At 37.4% G+C, this 22,338-nt stretch overlaps 2 protein-coding genes across 9 annotated transcripts; both read right to left on the reverse strand.

Annotated features, from left to right (window-relative positions):
* Positions 1-882: 882 nt before the first annotated feature.
* On the reverse strand, positions 883-8,699 carry LOC131331975 (uncharacterized). 2 transcript variants are annotated; one of them, XM_058365956.1, is made up of 13 exons: positions 8,537-8,699; positions 8,305-8,422; positions 8,095-8,173; positions 7,902-7,977; positions 7,124-7,207; positions 6,874-6,978; positions 3,537-3,617; positions 3,396-3,460; positions 3,067-3,136; positions 2,908-2,985; positions 1,753-1,850; positions 1,535-1,670; positions 883-1,261 (listed from the first exon to the last, which is right to left on the reverse strand). In XM_058365956.1, exons 1-13 carry the CDS (start codon positions 8,588-8,590, stop codon positions 1,115-1,117), a joined length of 1,191 nt encoding a protein of 396 aa, XP_058221939.1. In that variant the 5' UTR covers positions 8,591-8,699; the 3' UTR covers positions 883-1,114. The 2 variants fall into 2 exon arrangements, with proteins under 2 accessions (XP_058221939.1, XP_058221940.1); XM_058365957.1 differs by having other exon boundaries at positions 8,305-8,419; positions 8,537-8,678.
* Positions 8,700-11,698: 2,999 nt separating this feature from the next.
* On the reverse strand, positions 11,699-19,928 carry LOC131333978 (probable trehalose-phosphate phosphatase F). 7 transcript variants are annotated; one of them, XM_058368833.1, is made up of 13 exons: positions 19,832-19,917; positions 19,633-19,704; positions 14,294-14,406; positions 13,694-14,178; positions 13,449-13,589; positions 13,287-13,358; positions 13,034-13,159; positions 12,841-12,897; positions 12,646-12,747; positions 12,457-12,534; positions 12,204-12,273; positions 12,043-12,113; positions 11,699-11,951 (listed from the first exon to the last, which is right to left on the reverse strand). In XM_058368833.1, the coding sequence occupies exons 4-13, from the start codon at positions 13,979-13,981 to the stop codon at positions 11,757-11,759; spliced, it is 1,200 nt and encodes a 399-aa protein (XP_058224816.1). In that variant the 5' UTR covers positions 13,982-14,178; positions 14,294-14,406; positions 19,633-19,704; positions 19,832-19,917; the 3' UTR covers positions 11,699-11,756. The 7 variants fall into 7 exon arrangements, with proteins under 7 accessions (XP_058224816.1, XP_058224818.1, XP_058224823.1 ...); XM_058368835.1 differs by having other exon boundaries at positions 19,633-19,676; positions 19,832-19,910; XM_058368840.1 differs by having other exon boundaries at positions 14,294-14,357; positions 19,832-19,884.
* Positions 19,929-22,338: the final 2,410 nt, after the last annotated feature.

Consider the following 22,338-nt stretch of genomic DNA (forward strand, 5'->3'; position numbering starts at 1 on the left):
TTCTTCTCCTTTTGATTATTTTCTTAATTGAACTATTATGAATCGCATTTGGTACATGGTAGAACTCGACGTATTTTGCATTCTTGATATGTATCCTTTATGGTTTCGGTTTACCAGTACCCAATCAAAAAGAAAAATACTCGGATGATAAATGATTAACATACATACACCAATGAAAATTTATTTACCTAATGTAACAATAGCGTTTGTAGTTCTTGTTGGGTTTGCGAAATCTGATTCAGGTTGGGTTGCGCTGGCAGTGCTCCCAAAACCTAGACAGAGGTATGACCATAATTGATGCAGGAGGGGAGAAAAGAGGTTTTTTATTTTTATTTTTATGAATGGTGGGGTGTTAGATAAAATTCTTAGAGAAATGAGGGACTGAATGGCAGCTTGGAGAGTGGAGACGTATCCCAATAAGTGCAGAATACATTTACTAAGTATTAGAGACAACTGGACTATGCATAGCAGTTTTTTTTTTTTTGGATAAAAGCATAGCAGATTTTTTTATGGTGGCAGTTAGGCAGGTTCTGGTATTCTTGTTTAGTGCATGCGGTTAGCTTTTTTGCTGTGTAGATTGGTTCCTGTTTGTAATCTAGTGCAGAGCTTTTTCTGGTCTGGGTCAGTATGGTTTGCCTCCCAAGGTCATATACCCTTGGCTAGAGGTGTCAAACGGGCCATGCCGCGCCGGCCAAGCCCATTTACCTCCGTGCCAACCATGCTTAATTTGTGCCATGTCCTGCTGTGCCATGCCATTTCTTAATCGTGTTATGTCGTACCAGCCCGTTTACGTCATCACATCGGGCCTTGGCCTTTGTTCCTGGAGTTCTTTTTTCTTTATATAAGAATCACCTTACCGCAAAAAAAAGAGAGAGAGAATTGTTATGTGCAAAGGCCAAAGAAATTTATCATCGATTGCAAGTAAAAAACAAAATGCCAAAGATACAATTAACAACATAAACTGTACTCGGGAGAAGAAAACACAGCGATACCAACTGCATTTGAAGAAGCGCGAAGGAAAAGGGGGGGAAAGGAACATGAAGAACTGCACTTTGAGATTGATCTGTGACTTTATTTCAGAAAGGCAACATCCACTTAGCTGCTTACGAGAACTTTAGACATTCGGGGGTGGCCACATTTTTCCAAACAACTCCTCAACCCGCTTAGCTTGAATAACATAGCCGTCCAGTCCAGCAGCCAGAAGTTGCACGGAGGCCGGGCCCATAGCTGATGCAAAGCTGTATTGGTCCCACTTTACAAGCTGGGAGAAGAATAACCAGTAAACTTTAGTTTCAACCCAACACTTGATGTAACTCAGATTGATACACCATTTATTTCTATCAGCTTATACTCTCTACTAAACCAAACCAAACCAAACGAGACCTTACGTCCCACTCAACCTTCCAATTTTCAACTAGCTTATAACTTCATATAAAGTTTGTTTCAAGGAGAAGAATAACTTGTTACTTCTTCAAGAATTAACTTCCCCACTAATCAAGTCAACCAAGGTCTAAAAGGAGATGAGAATGCAAACCTCTTCATCACTGAAGCTATAGGTAGCAGCGGATTGTGGGGACAACCTCTTTAGAAATGAGTATTTCTCATCAGGAGGAGTGACAGATTCCTTGAGAGACTGCAATAACTTCAATGGGGTGATGATATAGTCAACCCTGAAGAAGAGGACAACTGAGCTTGAGCACTTGAGTCAAACCTGTAAATCCTAAGTAACGACAGAAGGTCAGTCATTGTTACCCTAGAAGATTGAAAATATCCTGCTTGTTCCGCACAGCTGCTGCCATCAACTTTGATTTATACCCATGTTTGTGAATGTAATTATAGGCTTTTGTCACCTGCAGTGAAGGACCATACAGATTAGATAATAGCAAAATCGATGCGGTTACCTCTAGTCCCTTGAGTGTCACAATATGACAGAATACTGCAAATATTCGAGTTAAGCACCAATTGGACGGAGAAACAAATGCTCGCAGTGAAGACACATGAGCCTCATCTTTAACAGGAGGAATAAGGACAAACGGCAACCACAATAGCTATAGGCCATTGACATATCTTGATCCTTCCCATACGGGTTACCCTTCAATAGTTTTGTCTAAAAATGGCTGCTCCAAAACCGGAACTCAGGTCGCTTTGCTGGGCAGCACAAGATTTGATGATTGCGCCAAACAATGGCATCTAGAGTCAAATTTGTTTATCCTAATCTGTTATGCTTGTAGTTGTCAGTTATCACTATGATATAATTATTGCTGCTGATTTTGTTGTTTACAAGGCGTAGTAGATGAGAAATGAACTATGATTTCAGTAAAAACTTGCCAATATTTCAGGGCTGCAGCACCTCTCTTTTTGTTTATCTGTAATTTATTTTATGTTTACTCATGTTGTTTAATATTTTGGGGGAGATGACAGGTTAAGAGTTGCAGCAGGATCTTTTAGTAACATCATCCGACGAAAGAATGTGGTAGAGTCGAAGAGATGTAACAGAATAAAAACTCAAAAGGGAATAACAATGTATATAACTTACAGTAAAAAGGAGGTATTTAATCTCTTAAGATTCTGTCAAGCAATTTTCTGAATACATGGAAGTTTTATATACTTATTACTCATTTTCCCATGTGTGTGGATAGGTGGTTGGTTGGTTGGTGAAATTCCATGGTACAAGCCACCTAAATATTTGTCCAACATTTTGGAATTCAGTAATATCATTAGGATGTCTCCAGTAATAATGATAGTAGTTGCACTCATAAATATTTCAACGAACAGTGAAAGACTTGCAGATGCAGGACATAGCAGTAACTGTAGGGCCACTCTACAGGAAACTAGGCAAGCAATACTCTTTACTAACCATAATTAAGGAACTATGAAGTCAAAACAGGAGAGAGGCCTAGAACTAACCAAAGCCACCCCAGGATCTTCCCCTCTTTTAAGAGCAGCTTCTATCTCAGGATCACCAGAATGGTGCCGTGCCCAATCCTGAAAAATATGTCAACCGATGTCACGAGATTGATTATTTTCCAAGGAATGTAATTTCTGGCAGACGGGAATGGGTATTACCCTAAGGCGGCCAACAAAAATCTGTATTACAGAGGCACCAGCTTGAGCTGCAGCTGCAGCTTGGCAAAAGCTGAACCATGACCAAATGGCAAAATTAGCAATGGGTCATGACATGCAAATTCATTCTAATAAGACGTTTCAAGATGATTGAAACTGGCTCTAGATATACTGATATACAAAGCCAATCTAGAAAGGAGACGTTGAAAAAATGGTGGGAAAATACTGATTGCTTACCTTATTAAACGAATTTTTTTTTTTTTTTAACTAATAAGATCAGATCCAAATGAATTGAGTTATTTCTCAAGGAAAAGTAACCGATAAATATTTACCTGTAAACAAAAGTCAAGTGTGTCTGTATGCCTTCAGCTTCCAATAAACTTGATGCTTCTATTCCCTGAGCAGAAAGCGATACATTAAAATCCGCAAAAGAAGACAAAAGATTCTAGCATCCATCAAGCTCAGACACTCACTTGCCAAGTTGAAGGAATTTTAAACAACAATCGTTCTGGAGGGATGTTGATGTCATTATACAATTTCAGCAGGTCATGCACCTGCAGACAATGACAAACTCAAAAGTGCTAAATATCCATATGAAGTTGTCTGGTAAATGGTCAGTTAATAGCATTCACTTCACCATAGTCAGCTTGAATATGCTCAAATTACTGATCCCACTATATCTAACAGACACAATGCTATAGCCATTCAGTAAATAAAACAATATATGCGCAATTCCAGAAACCTTACAAACGATGTGAGAGAACATAAGGTAGCCGCATCAATAATGACGCAGGACGAGACCTGCGACGTTTAGGATAGTCCTAGGATGCCACTCGACCGGGGGTAGCGGATACCACTCGACGCTGCTAATCGCGGACGTCACTCAACTCGACCAAGCCACTCGCTTGATATATTGTAGGAGGAATCACTCACTCCAAGAGCAAGACGCACTTGCACAATATTTTCATAAACTCAAACTCTCTTCCTTCTCATTTCATTAGATCAACTATATATAGGGATTACAAAGATGAGACTCTTCAAGACTAATACTAAATACTCGACAATTTCCAACACAAACCTTTCAAATGCCTAGACCACTATTAAATCAAAGACAACTTACTAGATAGTTAAGAAATATAATAAATACTTGGACCAAAAACTAACGGACATTGACTAGAAACCAAAAGACACTTTGACTAGAAACTAAATAGACACTTCAAAAATTCGTTTCCAGATTAGCTCCTGCGTCATACTCCCTTTCTTCAAAAGAACTCGTCCTCGAGTTCAACTTTCCACGGTCCACAGGTTGACCAATGAGCCATTTACATCCTTTGTCTCGTTACCTTAGACGTTGCTTGAATTTAGGTTTGCGACCAACAAGCAAATAGTATACTTTCATAACTCTTGAAGTTAACAATCTGCATTGGAACTTCAAAGCCAGACCAAAAGTCAACTTGTCCACTACTTCTTCCCCTTTTCCTTCCATAACCATTTGTATTTCTAGCCAAGAAGATCAGCTCGCTCAGGACTTCCTTAACCATGTCTTCTTTTGAATACGTTAACCAAAAGGAATCCTTACATTGTAGGGATGGTTTTGTTGCATGTAACTCCAAGTTATCAATCGTTTCATCACTAACAACTTCAACTGCGTCGACTTTTTCACTTTTCAAATCTTTAGAACTCACCACATGATCACAATCACATTCAGCAGTAATTAGGAAACCATCCTCTGTATATTCATCGTACCTCAGAGGCAGTGTCCAATCAACTTCTTGTAGAGGGGACAAGTCTCTCGACGAGAATATCTCCTCCAAGTTCATTCCATGAAATATGATGTCACCGTTCATCTTCCATGGGATCAAAGCAGTAGCAACTCCATTGTTTTTGTGATATGTCCTCGGTCTTTCACTCATGCGCAACATCTTATCTCAAAATGCCACGGGATGAAAACTCAGCAAGGCAGGATCATCGCTCTGATACCAATTTGACGCAGGCCGAGACCTGCGATGTTTAGGATAGTCCCGGGTTGCCACTCGACCGGAGGTAGCAGATGCCACTCGATGCTACTAATCGCAGACGTCACTTGACGAGACCAATCCACTCACTTGATATATTGTAGGAGGAATCACTCACTCCAAGAGCAAGACGCACTTGCACAATATTTTCATAAACTCAAACTCTCTCCCTTCTCATTTCATTAGATCAACTATATATAGGGATTACAAAGATGAGACTTTTCAAGACTCATACTAAATACTCGACATTTCCAACACAAACCTTTCAAATGCCTAGACCACTATTAAACCAAAGACACAACTTACTAGATAGTTAAGACATATAATAAATACTTAGACCAAAAACTAAAAGACATTGACTAGAAACCAAAAGACACATTGACTAGAAACTAAATAGACACTTCAAAAATTCGTTTCTAGATTAGCTCCTGCATCAAATAACTTATGTCACGTCAATGAAGAAAGTGGAGGAAAATCAAAAAATCAAGAGAGTATCAATATCAGGGAGGAAAAAAATGTTATTGTCGACAAAGTAAAAAGTGAACTTTCGACAAACAGGTCATTCTCAACAGGGGTAGAAGTAGAACATACCATACAACAACCCAAAATAATCAAGCAAGGCAAAGGTTGCTTATGAAAGCCAAATCCAGAAGAAGTGAAGGCAAGCTATATGTTTATTGGACCTTGCTGCACTATCTCGCTATGTTCATAACTGAATGGAACAACATGTAGCTATGCGGGCCCAACTTCAGAGATAATTCAATGGATGAGGACAACTGGTTTGGACAGCAATAGCATCAATGACAATTGATCAACCTTACGAATTCTAGAATCAAAAACCAAGTTAAAATGGATTGGAATTAGAAGTGCTTTATAATTTCACACATCTCAATTTCTCTTTGTATGAGCCATTGTATGGGAGTGTGTTATCCAAAGTACTCCTTTTTACTAGAACCCCCATAGGTTTCCTAATCATTTTTGTGAATGCTTCAAAGAGGAACAATTCCTCAAGTTGGACCAGACAAAGGAATACAGAATCCATGCATCCTTCAGAAGCACTATGAAAAATCCAAAGCCCACATAGACATACAACAGCTGGGCCAAAAGGAGCTAGGCTAGGCTCTCGCATGTAATAAAACGAAGGTTCACTTTCCTGAACTTTTCTGTGAAGCAATGTAGTCATGTCTTCTGGTTATAGTTCAGTACGGAACTCACTGTGGACTTCTGAAATTTCCTTTTCCAGAGTTGTTTAGCAGGGAAATCATCGACACAATTTTCTTAGTCAGAACCAGAATATACCTTCAATACTTGCAGAAATATGCTATCACATTGGACATTTCACGTCTTAAATAACAGCTATTTACTCCTCTTGCTCTTTTACCATCTTCAGTCTTCCTCAATTTTTTCTCCCAATTTTGGGCTTTCTGAGAACTAGTTTAAACCTCTTCGGTGAGTGCATAAGGTTTAATTTCACTTCGCATACAAGACGACAATTACCGAAAGCGATCTGTGGCAATACTTCCACCAAGTTGAGAAAAATCATTACGAACAATTGAACAGTTTCCATGTCACAGGTTACTTCAAAGTTCAATCCAACTATTTTTCCATTTTGTTTTCCTGTAGGTTTATTATTTTTTTAATTAATCAAGCACTCTAAAGGTTTTCCATCTATAGCCCAATAAAACTGAATGTTACAGGCTCAGAATGCATAAGCACAGCATATCACAATATGAAACATTAAAATTTAAAACCCAAAAAAAAAAGAACGAAGCAAACATTGAGAAGACATAAATACCTTGCTAACAATGCCATGCTTGTCATATGCAAGACGAGCATCCACTTCTGTTGAAACTCGGCCAGGGACTAGCTTTGTAAGATCACCACCAACATTCACTAAAGCCTACACTACATGCACAGCTGTCAGACCAAAAAGTTATCTTCCTATAGATAATATGCACACTTGACACTACCATATACCTGTATGTTTGCATATTGAATAGGAGACAAATGAGAATCTGATAATTATCAAGGAACACCATACCAACCTTGTTAAAGAAACATGACACTTTATTATCGGAGCCCTGCTGACCATAACACTGGGTATCTGACAATGCCATATCCACAGCATTCTACATCCCGGGAATCCAAAAAAGAAGAAGCAATCAGACTCGCAATCGCGTGTCAACAAACAAGAAAATAGTGTCGCAATTATGTCAGACTTCTATGTCTTCAAATCCCAGTCGTGATTGATTCCATGATCTCTCTATCAAGTTTGAAGTGCATTTATTATAAGGCTTATACTGTTATACACTACTTCGGGTAACTCCCGTATATGTACATCACTACATCAGAATAATTATAAAATTGACTGGGCGTCGATGTGTGCGTACATACGCATGTAACATTTAGGTGTTTACGAATATCCAATTAAAGAAAAACGCCACAATACACACCCTATTTGAGTGCATACCATATGCACCCATTGAATTGCCTAGAGTTCATAACATTTCTCATTTAAATTCACGGTATCAGTCTTGAATTCATAACTTTTGAATAGCTATCCATAGGACCATAACATCTGGATATATCATAACATTAATTTTGAATTCATAAAATTTGCGCCTAATGAGTTTTTTTCTTGATGTTATGAATAATTAAATAAATGTTATGAACTTCTATGCAGATTTTATGAATCTTTATGCAAATGTTACAAATTCCGTACAAAAGGCTATGAATTCTTGCACAAAACGATACAAATTCAAAGTGATTCAAGAGGGACCATACCGTACCCCAATCAAACAGTATCCGAGGTCGAATACTTACCTTGAATTTCGTGTCGGGGAGGCTGCAGATACCGAGCAGAAGAGATGAGCTAACGGTTGCAGCAGTTGGAGGAAACCTAAATAATTGCAAAACAACCCTTAAAAAATGATAGTATAAATTATGAAATCAACAACCAAAGCAATTAATCCAAAAAAGTTTTTAAAAAATTGGAATCTAGAAACAAAGAGTTGACCTCTCGAAATCATCGAAAATGACAGTATCAGGTACGATCTCGCTGTAGCTTGACACGGAGTCCCACTCGGTGGTTGAACCTTAAAGCACCAATAACACAATGAATACAATCAGTTACAATTAAATTTCCAACGTAAGCGAGTACATGTTTATTTACAGGATAATTGTAAAAAGTATCGAGAGAGAGAGAGAGAGATGGAGGAGGGGGTACCGGCGTCCAGAGAAGATGAGAAGCCAGTGGAAGCTCGGATTTGAGGAAACGATCTGTGAGGGTTGAGGTTGAAATTGGGTTTGGCGGAGGAAATAATGAACCTTCTCAACCTTGCCTTCTGTCCGATCCGAAACCACAAAATGAGCGATCAGTACACTACAGATAGAGATATAAATACGCACTCCTATATACATATGTATGGAGAGAGAGGGGGAGAGAGAGAGAGGGTTACTTGAAGAGAGGAGGAGAGAGCTGAGGAGGGCGGAGGATGCAGCGAGGTTGACATTTGGACCGAGCGAGCGAGAGAGAGAGACGAGAGTGTTGTATGTGTAGTGTTTGTTTGGAGCTGACTCTGGAAGTGAGAGAGAGATCAGAGATAATACAGGGGTAACATGGGTACAATAATAAACTATTATCCAAAATTAATGCATCAAGGATCAAATTGGTACTCTGCTCTTTTGGCAAAAATAAGTGAGGTGGTTTTTTTTTTTTTTTTTTTGCCTTTATTCAATTTTTTTTATCTGTTAGTTTTGCGTATTTGTTTTTTATATTATTGATCCTCCTCCTTGAGAGGAATCAAAAAGTACAAAATTATAATCAAAACTCATATTTTTGGAATAAAAACAAAAAAATAAGTCAAAAAAGCAGAGATTTTTTGAATTTGGATCATAATTCTTTAAATTTTTGATTCCTAGCGTCAAGACAAATCAATAACTAATAAAATTTTAAGGTAAAATTAATAAATACGAATTTTTTAAATAAAGGAAAAAAATTAGCCGGTTTTTTTTGGGTGCATGTCATGGTAGTATTATGTTATGCTTCCGGACTAACGCTATAAACACGGCCAAATAGCACAAATGTGCTAAAAATCGTCTAATGCACATGAATTCCACGCAATAACGAACGAATAACACAAATATGATAAAAATCGTCCGATGCATCTGAGTTTCACCAAATAAATGCATAGCTTACAGAGTCTACATGCATAAAACGGCTTTGAAAACATTTTCTACCGAATACGTGCCCGTAGCGTTTTTATCCTTTTAAAACATTAATTTACAACTAGTGGCAGTTTGTTAAGGAATGGCTGACTAAAGATAGGGTCGTTTTCAATTGTCATCTTCCCCTCGTGCAGTCCGCCCAGGCCCCCCGTACAGCAAGTTTTTTTTAGTCTGGTGTTATATCATATTATTAGTGTTTACTGTTAAAATAGTACGAGTGGATAAGTTACATGTGTGACTAGTAATAGTAATAATAATAGTAATAGTTCAGTATGTATAGGCTAGACTAAAAGTCTATGGTAAAATAGTGCAAGGCAATTATGTGTAGTATTCTGTGACATAATCGATAATGTAAGTAAGAGACCCTTTTATGCCTATAAAAAGGGGTCACCTCTCCGATATAAAAACCCAAGTCAAAAAATCATTATTGATGTGTACTGTTGTTGTATAATTATTGGTGTTGTATCATATTATTAGTATTTACTGTTAAAGTAGTAGTACATGTAGATAAGTTATATGTGTATGACTAGCAATAGTAATGGTTCAGTATGTATAGGTTAGGCTAAAAGTCTATGGTAAAACAACAATTATGTATAGTATTCTGTTACATAATCGATGATATAAGCAAGGGACCCTTTTATGCCTATAAAAAGGGATCATCTCTCCGATGTAAAAACCCAAGTCAGAAAATCCAAGTTAGTGTGTGTTCTATAATATCTCTCCTTTTGTTTTCTATATTGCTCTCTTTCACAATCCTAACCTATTTTGTGTTTGTACACATTTCGTGTCTGCCATTTGGAAGAAAAACAGTGTAACCGCGCTCCAGTTATTTGAACGTAAAATATTTTTCATAACAAACAATTTTGTCAAAATGAAAATTTCTGTTTGTGTTTTGGGGTGTTTCGTAGATAGTGGAAAAGAAGTTTTGTGAAAGAATGTAGAATTTTTTGATTGTGAAGTTACGAGGTGTTCTGCTTTCGCCCCTTAAAAGATAAATATTTATTTATAATTTTCAACCTTAAAAATAATAAATTTACTGAAATCAAAAAACATGCAATATGGAACTTTTGTAGTAGATCTCATCGAAATCTATCAAACCCTGCAAGAAAATTAAAAATTTATTTTTGTAATCTTATTATTTTTAAACTTAAAAATAGGTCCTTATTTTTTAAGTACTTTTTTTAGAAGGATGATCGAGCGCGTGAAATTAATTGGAAACCAAAAATGACTTGCACCCTTTCCGGGAGGGAAACATTTTTATCCATATGACCATAAATATTTTACCTGATAAAATAATTTATTATCTTTTTCCCAATCAAACACTGAAAAATAGGCATATCGAAACAAACGGAAGCTAAACAAAAACGGGCCAAAAAATTCTACGAAATACTTGGTCTGACCCATTCATGTCACTGTACTAGGCCCAATAATCCCTTCACGAGCATACAAGACCCAGCTTCTTGGGGCGAAAAGAAGGGTTAAGAGCATCCGCAATCGGAATAATCAAAATCGATAACCAAAATGTGTCACGTTAGCATTTGATTATCCATTTAGTTCATAATCAAACTTAAAAAACTTGACCTCCACATTGGTTATTTTTGTATCCCTATAAAAAACCCCCCCACAATACGCAATGCACCTATGTCCAATTGCAAACGAGTTCCAATCACACATCCGACCACACCAAATTATTCGTCTCGATGGGACGATTCTAATGTGAGGTGTTTTTTAATTTTTTAGTTTTGAATTTGGTTATTGGGTTTGGTTATTGAGTTTTGGTTATTGGTAAAAGTTGTTAAGTTTGGTTATGAAATGGGTAGAATTTGGTTATTTGCTAAAAGATTTGTAACTTTGCTTATTACAATGTGAGGTATTTTTTTAGCATTGTTGTTAATTTTGCTTATTCATACCAATTTGCTTATTACAATGTGGATGCTCTAAGGTCACCTCCGTATCCTTATTGAAAAAGTACATCTAAACTGTTTCTCTCTGTCTCTCTCCAAGTCTTGTATTCAAGAACATGTGGATGAAAAACCAGCTTGATCGATATTAGTAATGCGTTACATAAACAAATTATTTAAACTGGACGAGCTCCAGTTTCAGCCATTTTTTCTTTTATATCTATCGATGTCAGATGTTCTCGAGGTCGAGATCTACGCAATGAACAATTTGAATCTTCTTTGTGTCTTCTTTGAGGGTTCGGGTTGAAGCCAACAAAGTTGAGTTTGGTGGAGCATGGAAGATAAAAGGTTTTTACAAAATATAAAGGAGCCCGAAAGAAAAGGCTTTTACAAAATCCAGAAAAGAATTTCCTCAGCAACAAACAAGACAATTAGCTATAAAAATTAGATGAAAGTAAACTAGGATTGGAAATAAATGAAGCAGCTCCCACATGTCCTAATTTACCAGAAACTGCAATACTTTTATTTAAATAAAACTGAAAACAGTCTATCATCTAAATAAGTCACTAAACTCAAGGCTCCTATTGTTTATGGACTTCAGCAGTTCATTTTTCTCCTTCCATCTCACAAGACACTTCAGGAATCGTTGCACCTCTGAAGGATCTTTGAGAGAGAATTTTGCCTTTGTTTCTTTCGGTATAGACGATACAAGAATTCCATAACCTCGATTTCCCTCCCGAAATACCTGAGATTCATATTGTTAAAATCATACAACTAACATAAGGGGCGGATACAACTTATTAGCTCACAAGAACCCGAGACTAAATCGGAATTACCTTGAAAGCATCTTCATCGGTCCTGTCGTCTCCGACATAGATTGGGAGCACATCCTCTCTATTATTTAGCTCTGCACCATTTCGCAAACTATATGAGTTAAGGAACTAGTTAAGACAACGCAAATAAGCAAAACTAGAACGTTCCCAGTGAGCCTACTTACCAAGTGACTCGAGAAGAAACTCAACTGCTTTCCCTTTATCCCAGTTGATCACTGGACGGACCTCTAAAACCTATATATGTGGAGAATAAGAGGCGAAATTAATATCTACTACAACACAGTAAAGAAAATATTAGAGACCAAGAACATAAGCGTGGAAATCCGCTGACAGAAGCATACAAAATTGTTAAGACAGTTTTAGCATAAAAAATTACTATTACTTAGTGAAAACAATCGAGCTCGTTGAGTAAATTACCTTCCGGCCATGGTTTAGTTGCAATAGCGGGTAACCTTTTAAAATGTCAAGAACACATTGTGCAATTGTAGGCCAATTCTGGAATTATTGAAAAATCAAATGAACGTATTAAACTTGTGAAACTACATGTAACAGTCAATGCCAGCAATTTACCAGATAATCAAATCTAAAGAACCTGCCAAAGTTTACCTTCTCATCTACGTTACGGTAATGTACAGATGCACAAAATTTGTGATTCTCAACTTTAGCACCTTTGATATCTTTAGTTTTCTCGACAAGGATTCTAAAAACCTGTTCAAATCAATGAAAAAAATTGAATCATGTTAGTAGGTAGAGGATGGTTACTTGCACAATATAACAGGTATAAGCAAAACAATTACACACCTCATTAATCATGGGTAAAAATTCTCTAGCGGGCTGGAAGAGGTTTGCCTCCTTGCCCTACACATGAAGAAACATAAGATGCATATCATAATAACAAGAACTCGCAAGAAAAAGTACCCCACATTTTGATCATCGTGGAAGTGTAAGAAGGGGGAAAGGGGAGGGGATTTTAGGAAGATTTTTAGTCTCTTACCAGCTGGTCAGTAGATTTAATACGATTCGAAGGGTCAGCAAACGCACTGTCTCTAACCGGGAACATGATGTCCATACCATGACTACCCGCATAGTAGAGATCTGTTAGTCCTACCAACTCATACACCTGAAAAGATGAAAAGAGGTAGAACAGACACTGATTGCATCAATATAATGTGAAACAAAACAACTATACAGTTTAAGGTAGTCATACTAGTAAAAGCGTCTGTTTGGGTCGACATTTGTCCCCTTACCTTGTCAAGGCTCCTTCCACTAATTATTGCTGTCGGGATATAATTTGCAAGATTCCTAACAGTAGAACGCATCTGACAAAGAGAAGGTTTACCATGAGTATGAACACACAGCTAGAGAAGGACATGAGGAACGCTCACACATATAGAAGATATGACACTGACCTCATCAGACATGAAGGCCCGATCAGGGTCATTGACTATTGGAGAAAGAGTCCCGTCATAATCTAAAAACATTACTATCTTTTTATTCCTTGCGTGGTTCATGATTTGCTGAAAGGAGCTTAGAGCCGAAGGGTGCTTAAGCTGCAAAATAAAGGAATAACATAGCCAACAAGAATTGTTTTTTTTTTATTTATAAATTCCCATTGTACTGGAATTTAAAAAGATTCATAAAACACTAAGCCTACCATCCAGGAGTAGTAAGCAACATCACTATCATCTGAGGCCACCTCAACATTGAAATCCTTAAGTAGCTTCTTCTGGGGTGGTGATGAAGATTTCATGGCATCGAGCCAACCATTGGACCGAACATCATCAAGCTTCCCTGGCTTCTTTCTCGGAATTAATATGCCCGAGGAGAATGGTGCTCCAGATTGCGAAAAAGGCAAAAGACTGGAGTGTATTCCGAGTCTGGACTTATTTATTGGTGCAGGTTCAGTGAGAACAGGAGAGGCAATTGTTGAATTCAAATCCATTTGTCCAGATTACTTGCACAAGGCCACCCCCAGAAAAATAGTGAACCACTTCTTGGAGAGAAATTTGGCCCTAGTATTAACCTAAGGTAGAGAGATATTCTTTACCCAACCCTCTTATCTATGAAGAACCACCTCTTTAGAGTTTTCTTGTCACTGCTGCTGGGTGAGCAGTCCATCAAGCAAAGGCTTCGTGAAATCTGATAACGTAGGAACATTTTCAACAACAGATATAGATTCAGTTACCTTTCGATTAAGAAGTCCATTCTACTTTCAAAACAAAGATCCATATAAGATTTTCATTTGGCAACATACCTCATTGCTTGTGCCACAATGCATTTATAGCAGAAGGCCGTACATTAACGGGTAGACGTTATCCCTAGAACAGAGTGAATAGCCAATGCCAGCAAAATCAATACAGTTACCACCTGTAAGGTTGGAATTAGAAACATAGTCCAGTCAATCTAATTTCTGCATCACTACAAATGGTTATGCACATAAAGGCTATCAATACACTTTTTCCTGCATATGGGTACTAGAAAGCGCAGTCATAGTTGAAAATACACTCTAAGAAGCAATAATAACAGAGTTCTCCAAATACAACGGGACAGGAGAACAGTAATTGAGCGAATCTGGTAACAGTACATAAGAGGCATAAGTTTGAATGACTCAATGTTGTATTCTTGATCATCTCAAATAAAAGTGTTACCAAATTGAAGCCAAAATAATACTCCAAGCAAACATCATTTTCCATAGGCCCCTAAAGATCGATTTAGATTCCACTAGATTTCCGGGGGGGAAAATTCAGTGTGATAAAAAGATCTGGAGACTAGTACTTATGACAGATTTTCAACAAAAATAATTATGAAGGGTTAGAATCCATGGTGAAATTATAGACATGGCAATTCCTAGTGCATGGTACCTACCATGCTTTCTAAATAACATAAAATATCATTCTTGTGCCTGCATAATACAAATCATATGCGTAGATATGTCTCCATATATGCATTTTCTAATCAGCAATCTTGTTCCTTTTTGTTCTATGAGATTTGGTTTGTACTTTTTATCAGCCTTTATATATATGTGTACGTGTACTTATTTGTCAATGTCCCTACATATGCTTGTCAATGAACAAACCTCACCTAACAATGTGAGTCAAAAAGTTTGTGTTTAGAGCTGGCGGAGACTCTAAATGACAAAATCAATGTGATCAATGTGAGCATCCTGTGCAGGTGACCGGAATGTCACACCAATCTTTTTGGGCTACCAAAAACTTGGCTTTATACGTTTTGGACCATGTTTAAAGGAGCCGATGGATAGCAATTGAGGGACCAAAAACTTGGCTTTATAGGTTTCGGACCACGTTTATAGGAGCTGATGGATAGCAATTGAGGGAAAAGAAGCAAAAGCTTCGAAAGTCACTTTGATGACATTAGAAGTGGATGTCGTGCCTGGACCTAACAATGAAGGTTATGTTGAAGAAAGCACTGCTACACCTATTGGAAGAATGCTATTTCATCTCCATGCTTTGAACAAGAGCTATCTTTACCGGCAGTTGTACAAGCAAAGCGAATAACCAAAGATAACCCATTTTTAAAAAACTACCATGTAAAGTGTGACTGGGAACCTCTAAGCAAAATGATCACTGAAGTAAGAAAAGAAGTAAGAATGGCTTGTCCTAAAATTAAGAGCATGTAACTTCACAAGATCCATAAATAATTTTTTATAGTTACATAACTTACATTGCAAATTTGCAAGGCAGGCAATATGTATAAGAATAAAGAAGTAGCATCATGATCTGATTCGCATATCCACAGTACCAATTTAAAATGACAAAATGGACGCAGTGAAAATAGACAACAGAGGCATTAACGTCACATATTACCATACTTTTTCAATAATGTCATGACCGTAACATTTGCCAAGCAACATAAATTTACACACAACCCTTGCTGGAACAATTATTGTTGGATAGCTTGACCAGAAGACAACGACAAAAGGTTCTTGTTGGATAGCTTGATAGATATTGTAGGATTGAAGCCTTTCAGGCGATCAGTAACTCACCGTCACATCCTATACCAGAGTTCTGGTATGTAGAAAGTGTTGGGTTTAAGCCTCTTCATTTTTTGGTTGTCACACAGATGATTACGCCTCCAAGTGCAAGATGCGTTAGGGAAGGTAAAGATATGTTAAAAGTGTTGTTAAAATCCTATGATTCACGATAGGTACACATCTTACGACTTGATATGTGTACGTACCCGTATCAAGTCGTAAAGGAAAAGGATCCAAGAAAGCGTAACTTAATTTGATCGGAGAAAGCTGAAGTTGTTTCAATACCAGGCGCAGAGAGAGGACCTCTTCTTCTCAATTCCACCTCCCAATTTACCCTTTACAACTTGATACGTACACATCTTACGACTTGATAGTTTCCGCATTATGATTTCTTTGTGAAAAGCATGACAGTTCTAGATCCTGACACAAACGTATGTTGTTAACAATCAAACACCATAAAAAAAAATTACAGGAACATGTTATTCAATAAAGTCTGTATTCTATTTTGAGTATAATGATTTTTCACTCTTGGCAACATATCTTATGATACTCGCTAGGGAAATTTATAGAAATAGTCCTCCTAGTTTTATCCCAGTCTCATTTTCGTCCTTCAAGTATTAATTGCAACTCTTTTGACCTTCAAGTTTTGTTTTCATATCAAGTTGGTCCAAATGATAATATACAAAAGTTATCAATTGGACCAATTTGGTACGAAAACTAAACTTGAAGATTAAAAGAGGTGTAAATGATACTTGGAGGACGAAAATGAGACTCAAATAAAATTAGGAGAACCATTTGTATAAATTTCCCTACTCGATATGAATCAACAAGACACCATACATAAAATAGAAAAAAAAGATATACGACATGTCACCATTTTTGGCAACCTTAATCTTAAATGTATATTGTCGAATCCCTTCCTAATAGGGAGTTAACCATCCTAAACTACACTTAAAGGCCGCTTATCTACTGCCGGGAGGGAAGTATTATTCTCCGCACAAAGAACTGATAAATTATTGGTCCATGTTCTGGTTCAATATGAATTATATTACCAAAACAAAAGAATTGCTGGACTGAAAATTGGTGGTTTAACAATGCCAAACTGCACAACGATAACTTGGTATATGTTTTATACAACCATTAACTAAAATGTCTACGATTACCTAATTGTCAGGCTCCGGAAATAATCAAAGCCAAACAGATGAATAAAAAAACAGGATGTTATTTTCACGCATTTCAAGTAATTGTAATAAAAACTTGACTGATTGACCCGTTGCTTTTTCGGCGATAGTAGACGTAATTGTCACTTTGCAAGAAACCAAGGGCGACTGCAAAAAAGAAGACGCACTGCTTTATGATAAAGTCACACAAGTTCATACATATAAGTCACCATGATTGAAAGTTCCTACTTATTTCTGTGGGAGGGGTGGGGGCTGGGGCGATATTTTCAACATGGAGAATCAGCTGGTCCTTTACCAAGCAAAACCATCATAGTTGATGGGATGTTTAGGTGTTCGGACAAATAAGCCACTTTGATTTATTTTTTGTTTTTATTTAAATTTTTTTCGTATCATTTGGCTTATTGTCATTTTTTTGGAGATTATTGCATCCTCACGTCAAGAGGAATTTAAAAAGTAAAAAATTTTGACCGAAATTCAATTTTTTTTGAATAAAGACGAAAAAAAATCAATAAACAAATTTTTTCGTTTTTATTCAAAAAAAAATTGAATTTCGGTCAAAAAATTTTACTTTTTAAATTTCTCTTGTCGTGAGGATGCAATAATCTTCAAAAAAAATGACAATAAACCAAGTGATACGAAAAAAATTTGAATAAAAAAAAAAAAAAGTCATTGTGGCTTATTTGTGTCCGAACATGTTAAGATCCGTATCTTCTCTACACCCAGCAAACGACAAAACCACATGTACTTTTTGTTTCGATAAGTACCACATACTTTTTGCTTAACATCAAGAGCAACTACTAACAAAATTATGCTGTCAAATCGAAACGCATTTGTTTGGTAGTATCGCATTAAGAAACAAAAAGTAAGAAACCCACATTTAAAACACAAATTCAAAAACAACTGTGTCAAGAATCGACTAAGCCATCATGGTGGTAGCCCAGTTGGCACAGGTGATGGGGCTTAAGTGCCTCTCCCTTCATGTGCACTCGGGTTCGAGCCCCTCCAGTTGCAAAAAAATATATGAGCCGGAGGGACACATGGAGGCCCTGTGCCAGCTGTGCGCCTAGGTGGTGCTGTGGTGACGGTCTGTCCTCCCGGACAGTAGCTATGACTCTAACCGGACATTCCACAGCGGGTTAGGAGCCCCTATGGTCACGCCCAAGGGGGATTGCTACGCCGGTCGCCCCCTCCTACCCTTTTCGATTATATAAAAAAAAGAATCGATTAAATATATATGAATTTTTTTACATTTAACGGTTTCAGATACGATTGTGCCTGCAATTGTGTTTTAAAAATGTGTTTGCGGCGTTACTTATTAGATTTTATATATATATATATATCGGGGCGATTCCGGAGACAACTAATTAGACATTTAAAAAAACACCTCATAGTTTTCAATCAAATTTTAATGATTTCGAACTGTTTAATATGATTAGAACATGATTTTAAAGGTACCTGCGAGGAAATGCACACACACACGGCACTTCTCTCAAGGACGACCGCACTTAGAGAAAATGCAAACTTCTGTTAACAGTCGTTGGATTATGTTTTGAATGGTCAGGATTCACAGACAATATATTCGCGCGAATAGATTGCCCTCGAATCCGGACCATTTAAAACACAATCCAACAGCAGGCGTTTGATGTCCACATTTTCCCACTCTAAGGGTGTCCTTTGGAGAACCGCTGTGTGTGTATATATATTTATATATATGCAACTATTGTGTACAAACCTATACACCCAAGGTAGAAGATCCGGATATCTAATCTTCAAAACAGGAACTTGCAAGTCGATTGGGTCCTAAGTTCACGAGAGGGCCAGATTACCTTTCCTATCACTAACTTTCTAACATAGTGTATAACACCAATATGGCTCTGTTCAATTGTGAAAATGTTGCGTGAAAAATAGATTCTTAAAAAAAATTGAGGTGAGATGGAGTAAAGGCAAACGATTTTTTGTGTGTTCTCTTGATAAAAAATATTACCAAAAAACTAAAATTCCTTCCCGTGCAACTAAAGGGGGCCTATCTTATAAATTTTTGACTTTCCTCATCAAATAAAAAATTAACAAAGCAGGTGTTCAGAAACTACTGGCAAAAAAAATTAGAAACTCATCAAATTGTAATTAACCAAACCCGAAAAAAAACAACAGAGAATCTGCATGTCGTCACCGGAAATATGCACAGTAAAGAATCACTGTAAACGATGTACCAAAAGAATCACTGATATCAACCTAAAACGGCAAAAAATACTCGACCTAAAAATGGAAACGAATCATATTCTTCATTCAATTCCGACGTAACTGGAGCAAAATGGACTTTCTTTTTCAAACTAAGGAAATGGACTCGAAAAACAGGAACTTTAACGACATCGCAGAAAATCAGAAAGAAACTCAAGCAAAAAAAGATAGCGCAATATGTACCTGATTCGAAAGCTGGAAACGTTATATCTTTCTCCGTTCAATCACTTCAAAATGCAGACGCCGGAGACGAACCTGGAAACGGAAGACGTAAATTGCGGGGAAAATGGTAAGGCGTTAATGAAAATGAAGAAGAGTCGGGAAAATTGAAAATGACGAGAAACAAACGGAAAACGTAAGAGAAACGGGGAAGTGAATCTACCCCTGGAAACACGGGGGGAGAGAGAAAGCCCTAGAAATGAAGCCGGGAAAAGGTGGAGTGAGAGAAAACGGAAAGGGCGAGTGAAAAGTTTGTGGGTATTTATAGAGTGGAAATAGCCGTGCCAAACAAGGCACTAGTCTGTTGTTCAATTGGGGAAACACCTTGAGAAATTGACCGAATTACCACTCCGTAAGCCTTCGACCTTAGTTCTAATATTGTACACATGGGTTAGAAAAGTGAGTAAATTAGTATACAAAATTACAAATGGTTTCAGAGGTTATTTATATTCTTGAATTTCAAATGCCCATGATGAAGCTCGTGATAGTAGATTAGTATACAAATAGTTTCAGAGTCTATTCATAGTCCTGAATTTCAATTGCCCACGATGAAATTCGAATCCTGATCTTCCACATAAAAAAGACTAGGAGATACCAACTGAACTAAAACTTATTGATTTCGACCTTCATTCAATTGTCGAGAATGTTACGGAATAAATAAATTATCGAAAAATAGTAAAGTGAAAAGAGACAAAGGAAATGGTAATTTAGTTTGGCAGGATTTTATGGAAAAACTAAAATTACTTTCTTTCAGCCGGATATATTTTGCAGAAAAGTGTTCTCTGTGAAGAAATTAAAGTTTTGGTTATCGCAATTTTTTAAGTATTGAACACACAAAAATTCACAAAAATGAATTCCATACAAGTGAACGGGATCTAAATGTGCTAATTAACTGCTAACTTATATACTACGAGGAAAACCAGGCGTGAAGTTGTCGTGACTCGTGAGGGTGGCATCGGGTGGAAGGGCGGGGCAGGAAGCGAACACGTGTTGGTGGAGCGTCCAGTGGTCAGTGGGGTTACGGAAGAATGACGACAGCTGTAGTAAAGGACCACGTGATGTAGTCCTACGTGTCAAGTGGGCCGCTGCTTGGGATCGGCGGCTTTCATATGAACCATGAGTAAAGCTGATTTTCGGGCGCGTGATTATTAGGTCCCACCTTAAACTTTAAAGTATTGGCCATAAACGACCCGGAGTAATTTTTTTTTTAAAATCTGAAGTTTTGGTTAATTTTAGATTTTTTTATTCCGTTTATCTTTTTTTTTCCTAAAAAGTGATTATTTTTCAACATACGTGCATAAAGTAAAAAATATATTTTTCTGATTCTTCTCGTTAAGACGAATCAATAATTTACAAAAATTTGGTTCAAAACTAATAAATGCGAAAAAAAATCAAATAAAGACAATTTCCAAATTTAAGTTAAATTCAAGAGAACTAAACCTTCAAGCATTTTTGAACTCCCAAAAATATATTTCTACATATTAGTATTTTTTTTATTTTCTTACACCAAATTAAAATGGTTCTTACGAGGCCTTAATTAAGATAAGTTTTTGCGTGGTTGAACTACTCATCATGTCTACAAAATGGGGGCAACATAAGCTTAAGCAAAGCTCACATGGATCCGGATCCTCTATGAGAATCTCCCCTATGAGTAGGGGTGTGCAAAAAACCCAACCCCCGACCCGACCCGAAGGATTTCGGACGGGGTCGAACATATGGTTCTGTCGGGTACGGGTTCATTTTTTGAAAAAAATCAGTTTTCAATTCAGGGCTTGGGGTGCTGTTTTTCTTACCCGATCCGACTAAAAGACGACCAATTCGTATAGATTACTTCGGTTTTGATTGGACCCGACCCGACAAAACCCAACCCGACCAAAAAAATCGGTGCGAACGGTTATTCCTTCTCCTTCGGTTCGGGTTCGGGCCCCAAAAATTCGATAACCGACCAATCTGGTTCGGGTTCAGGGACGAACCCGACCCGTCCGACCCGTTCACACCCCTACCTATGAGGATCATGTGAGGCTTTTATTGTGGAGCTAAGAACACATCAAATGAGAAGATCCAATGGTCCACAACAGCCTTCCTTATTTTTAAAGCAAAAAACAGCACCGTTTTAGAGGATAAAAAGTCTAACGGAGAATAAAGCCGTTTCTTCTTCCGTTTCTTCTTCCATTTCTTTCTTTCGCACACGTTTTCTTCTTCTCCGTTTCGTCGAAACCCTTCTCGGTTCTCACCACCTCTTCATTTTTTTTTTAAATGTCACTGGATTACAAAAAAAACAGAGACTTACGAAGAATCCTTAAGTAAAATGGACTCTAACTCGGGCGGAATACAACCCGTAAAAGGCAAGATCTTCCTATCTAGACAATTCGTTGCAATCCAATGGGCAGCTTTGTTATAAACACGGCTGCACCAAACAAATTTCCACTTCCTACCAACAGACCAAGCTTTAATATCTTCAATGAAGCACCTCTTCCAAGGCTGAACGATCACCTCTTCCTCAGGTTTGAGATTTCTCTTTCCAGTTCATCTATTTTTGTTGAATGAGAGATTTCTGTTTATATGGTTTCTAGTCCAGACTTGATTCCCCCACTGCAATCAAGTCTTGATTGCATCGTATGGTTCCAATAGATGAAAAGCAGTCGTAGATCTAAAAATACTAATGGGAGA

This window comes from Rhododendron vialii, chromosome 7a (assembly GCF_030253575.1).
Source record: "Rhododendron vialii isolate Sample 1 chromosome 7a, ASM3025357v1".
NCBI classification, from domain to species: Eukaryota; Viridiplantae; Streptophyta; class Magnoliopsida; order Ericales; family Ericaceae; genus Rhododendron; species Rhododendron vialii.

Bases quoted from the DNA above. Each gene is read 5' to 3' on its own strand.
- LOC131333978 (XM_058368838.1), bottom strand. From the start codon at position 13,981: ATGGATTTGAATTCAACAATTGCCTCTCCTGTTCTCACTGAACCTGCA. The intron at 12,748-12,840 runs GTGTGTAATTGT...TGATTTGAACAG, and splicing joins TTTTACCCATGATTAATGAG to GTTTTTAGAATCCTTGTCGA. The intron at 12,114-12,203 runs GTAAGTAGGCTC...GAAATGGTGCAG, and splicing joins GTTTCTTCTCGAGTCACTTG to AGCTAAATAATAGAGAGGAT.
- LOC131331975 (XM_058365956.1), bottom strand. From the start codon at position 8,590: ATGTCAACCTCGCTGCATCCTCCGCCCTCCTCAGCTCTCTCCTCCTCT. The intron at 1,671-1,752 runs GTAACAATGACT...CCTCTTCTTCAG, and splicing joins GATATTTTCAATCTTCTAGG to GGTTGACTATATCATCACCC. The intron at 1,262-1,534 runs GTTTGCATTCTC...TTCTTCTCCCAG, and splicing joins ATAGCTTCAGTGATGAAGAG to CTTGTAAAGTGGGACCAATA.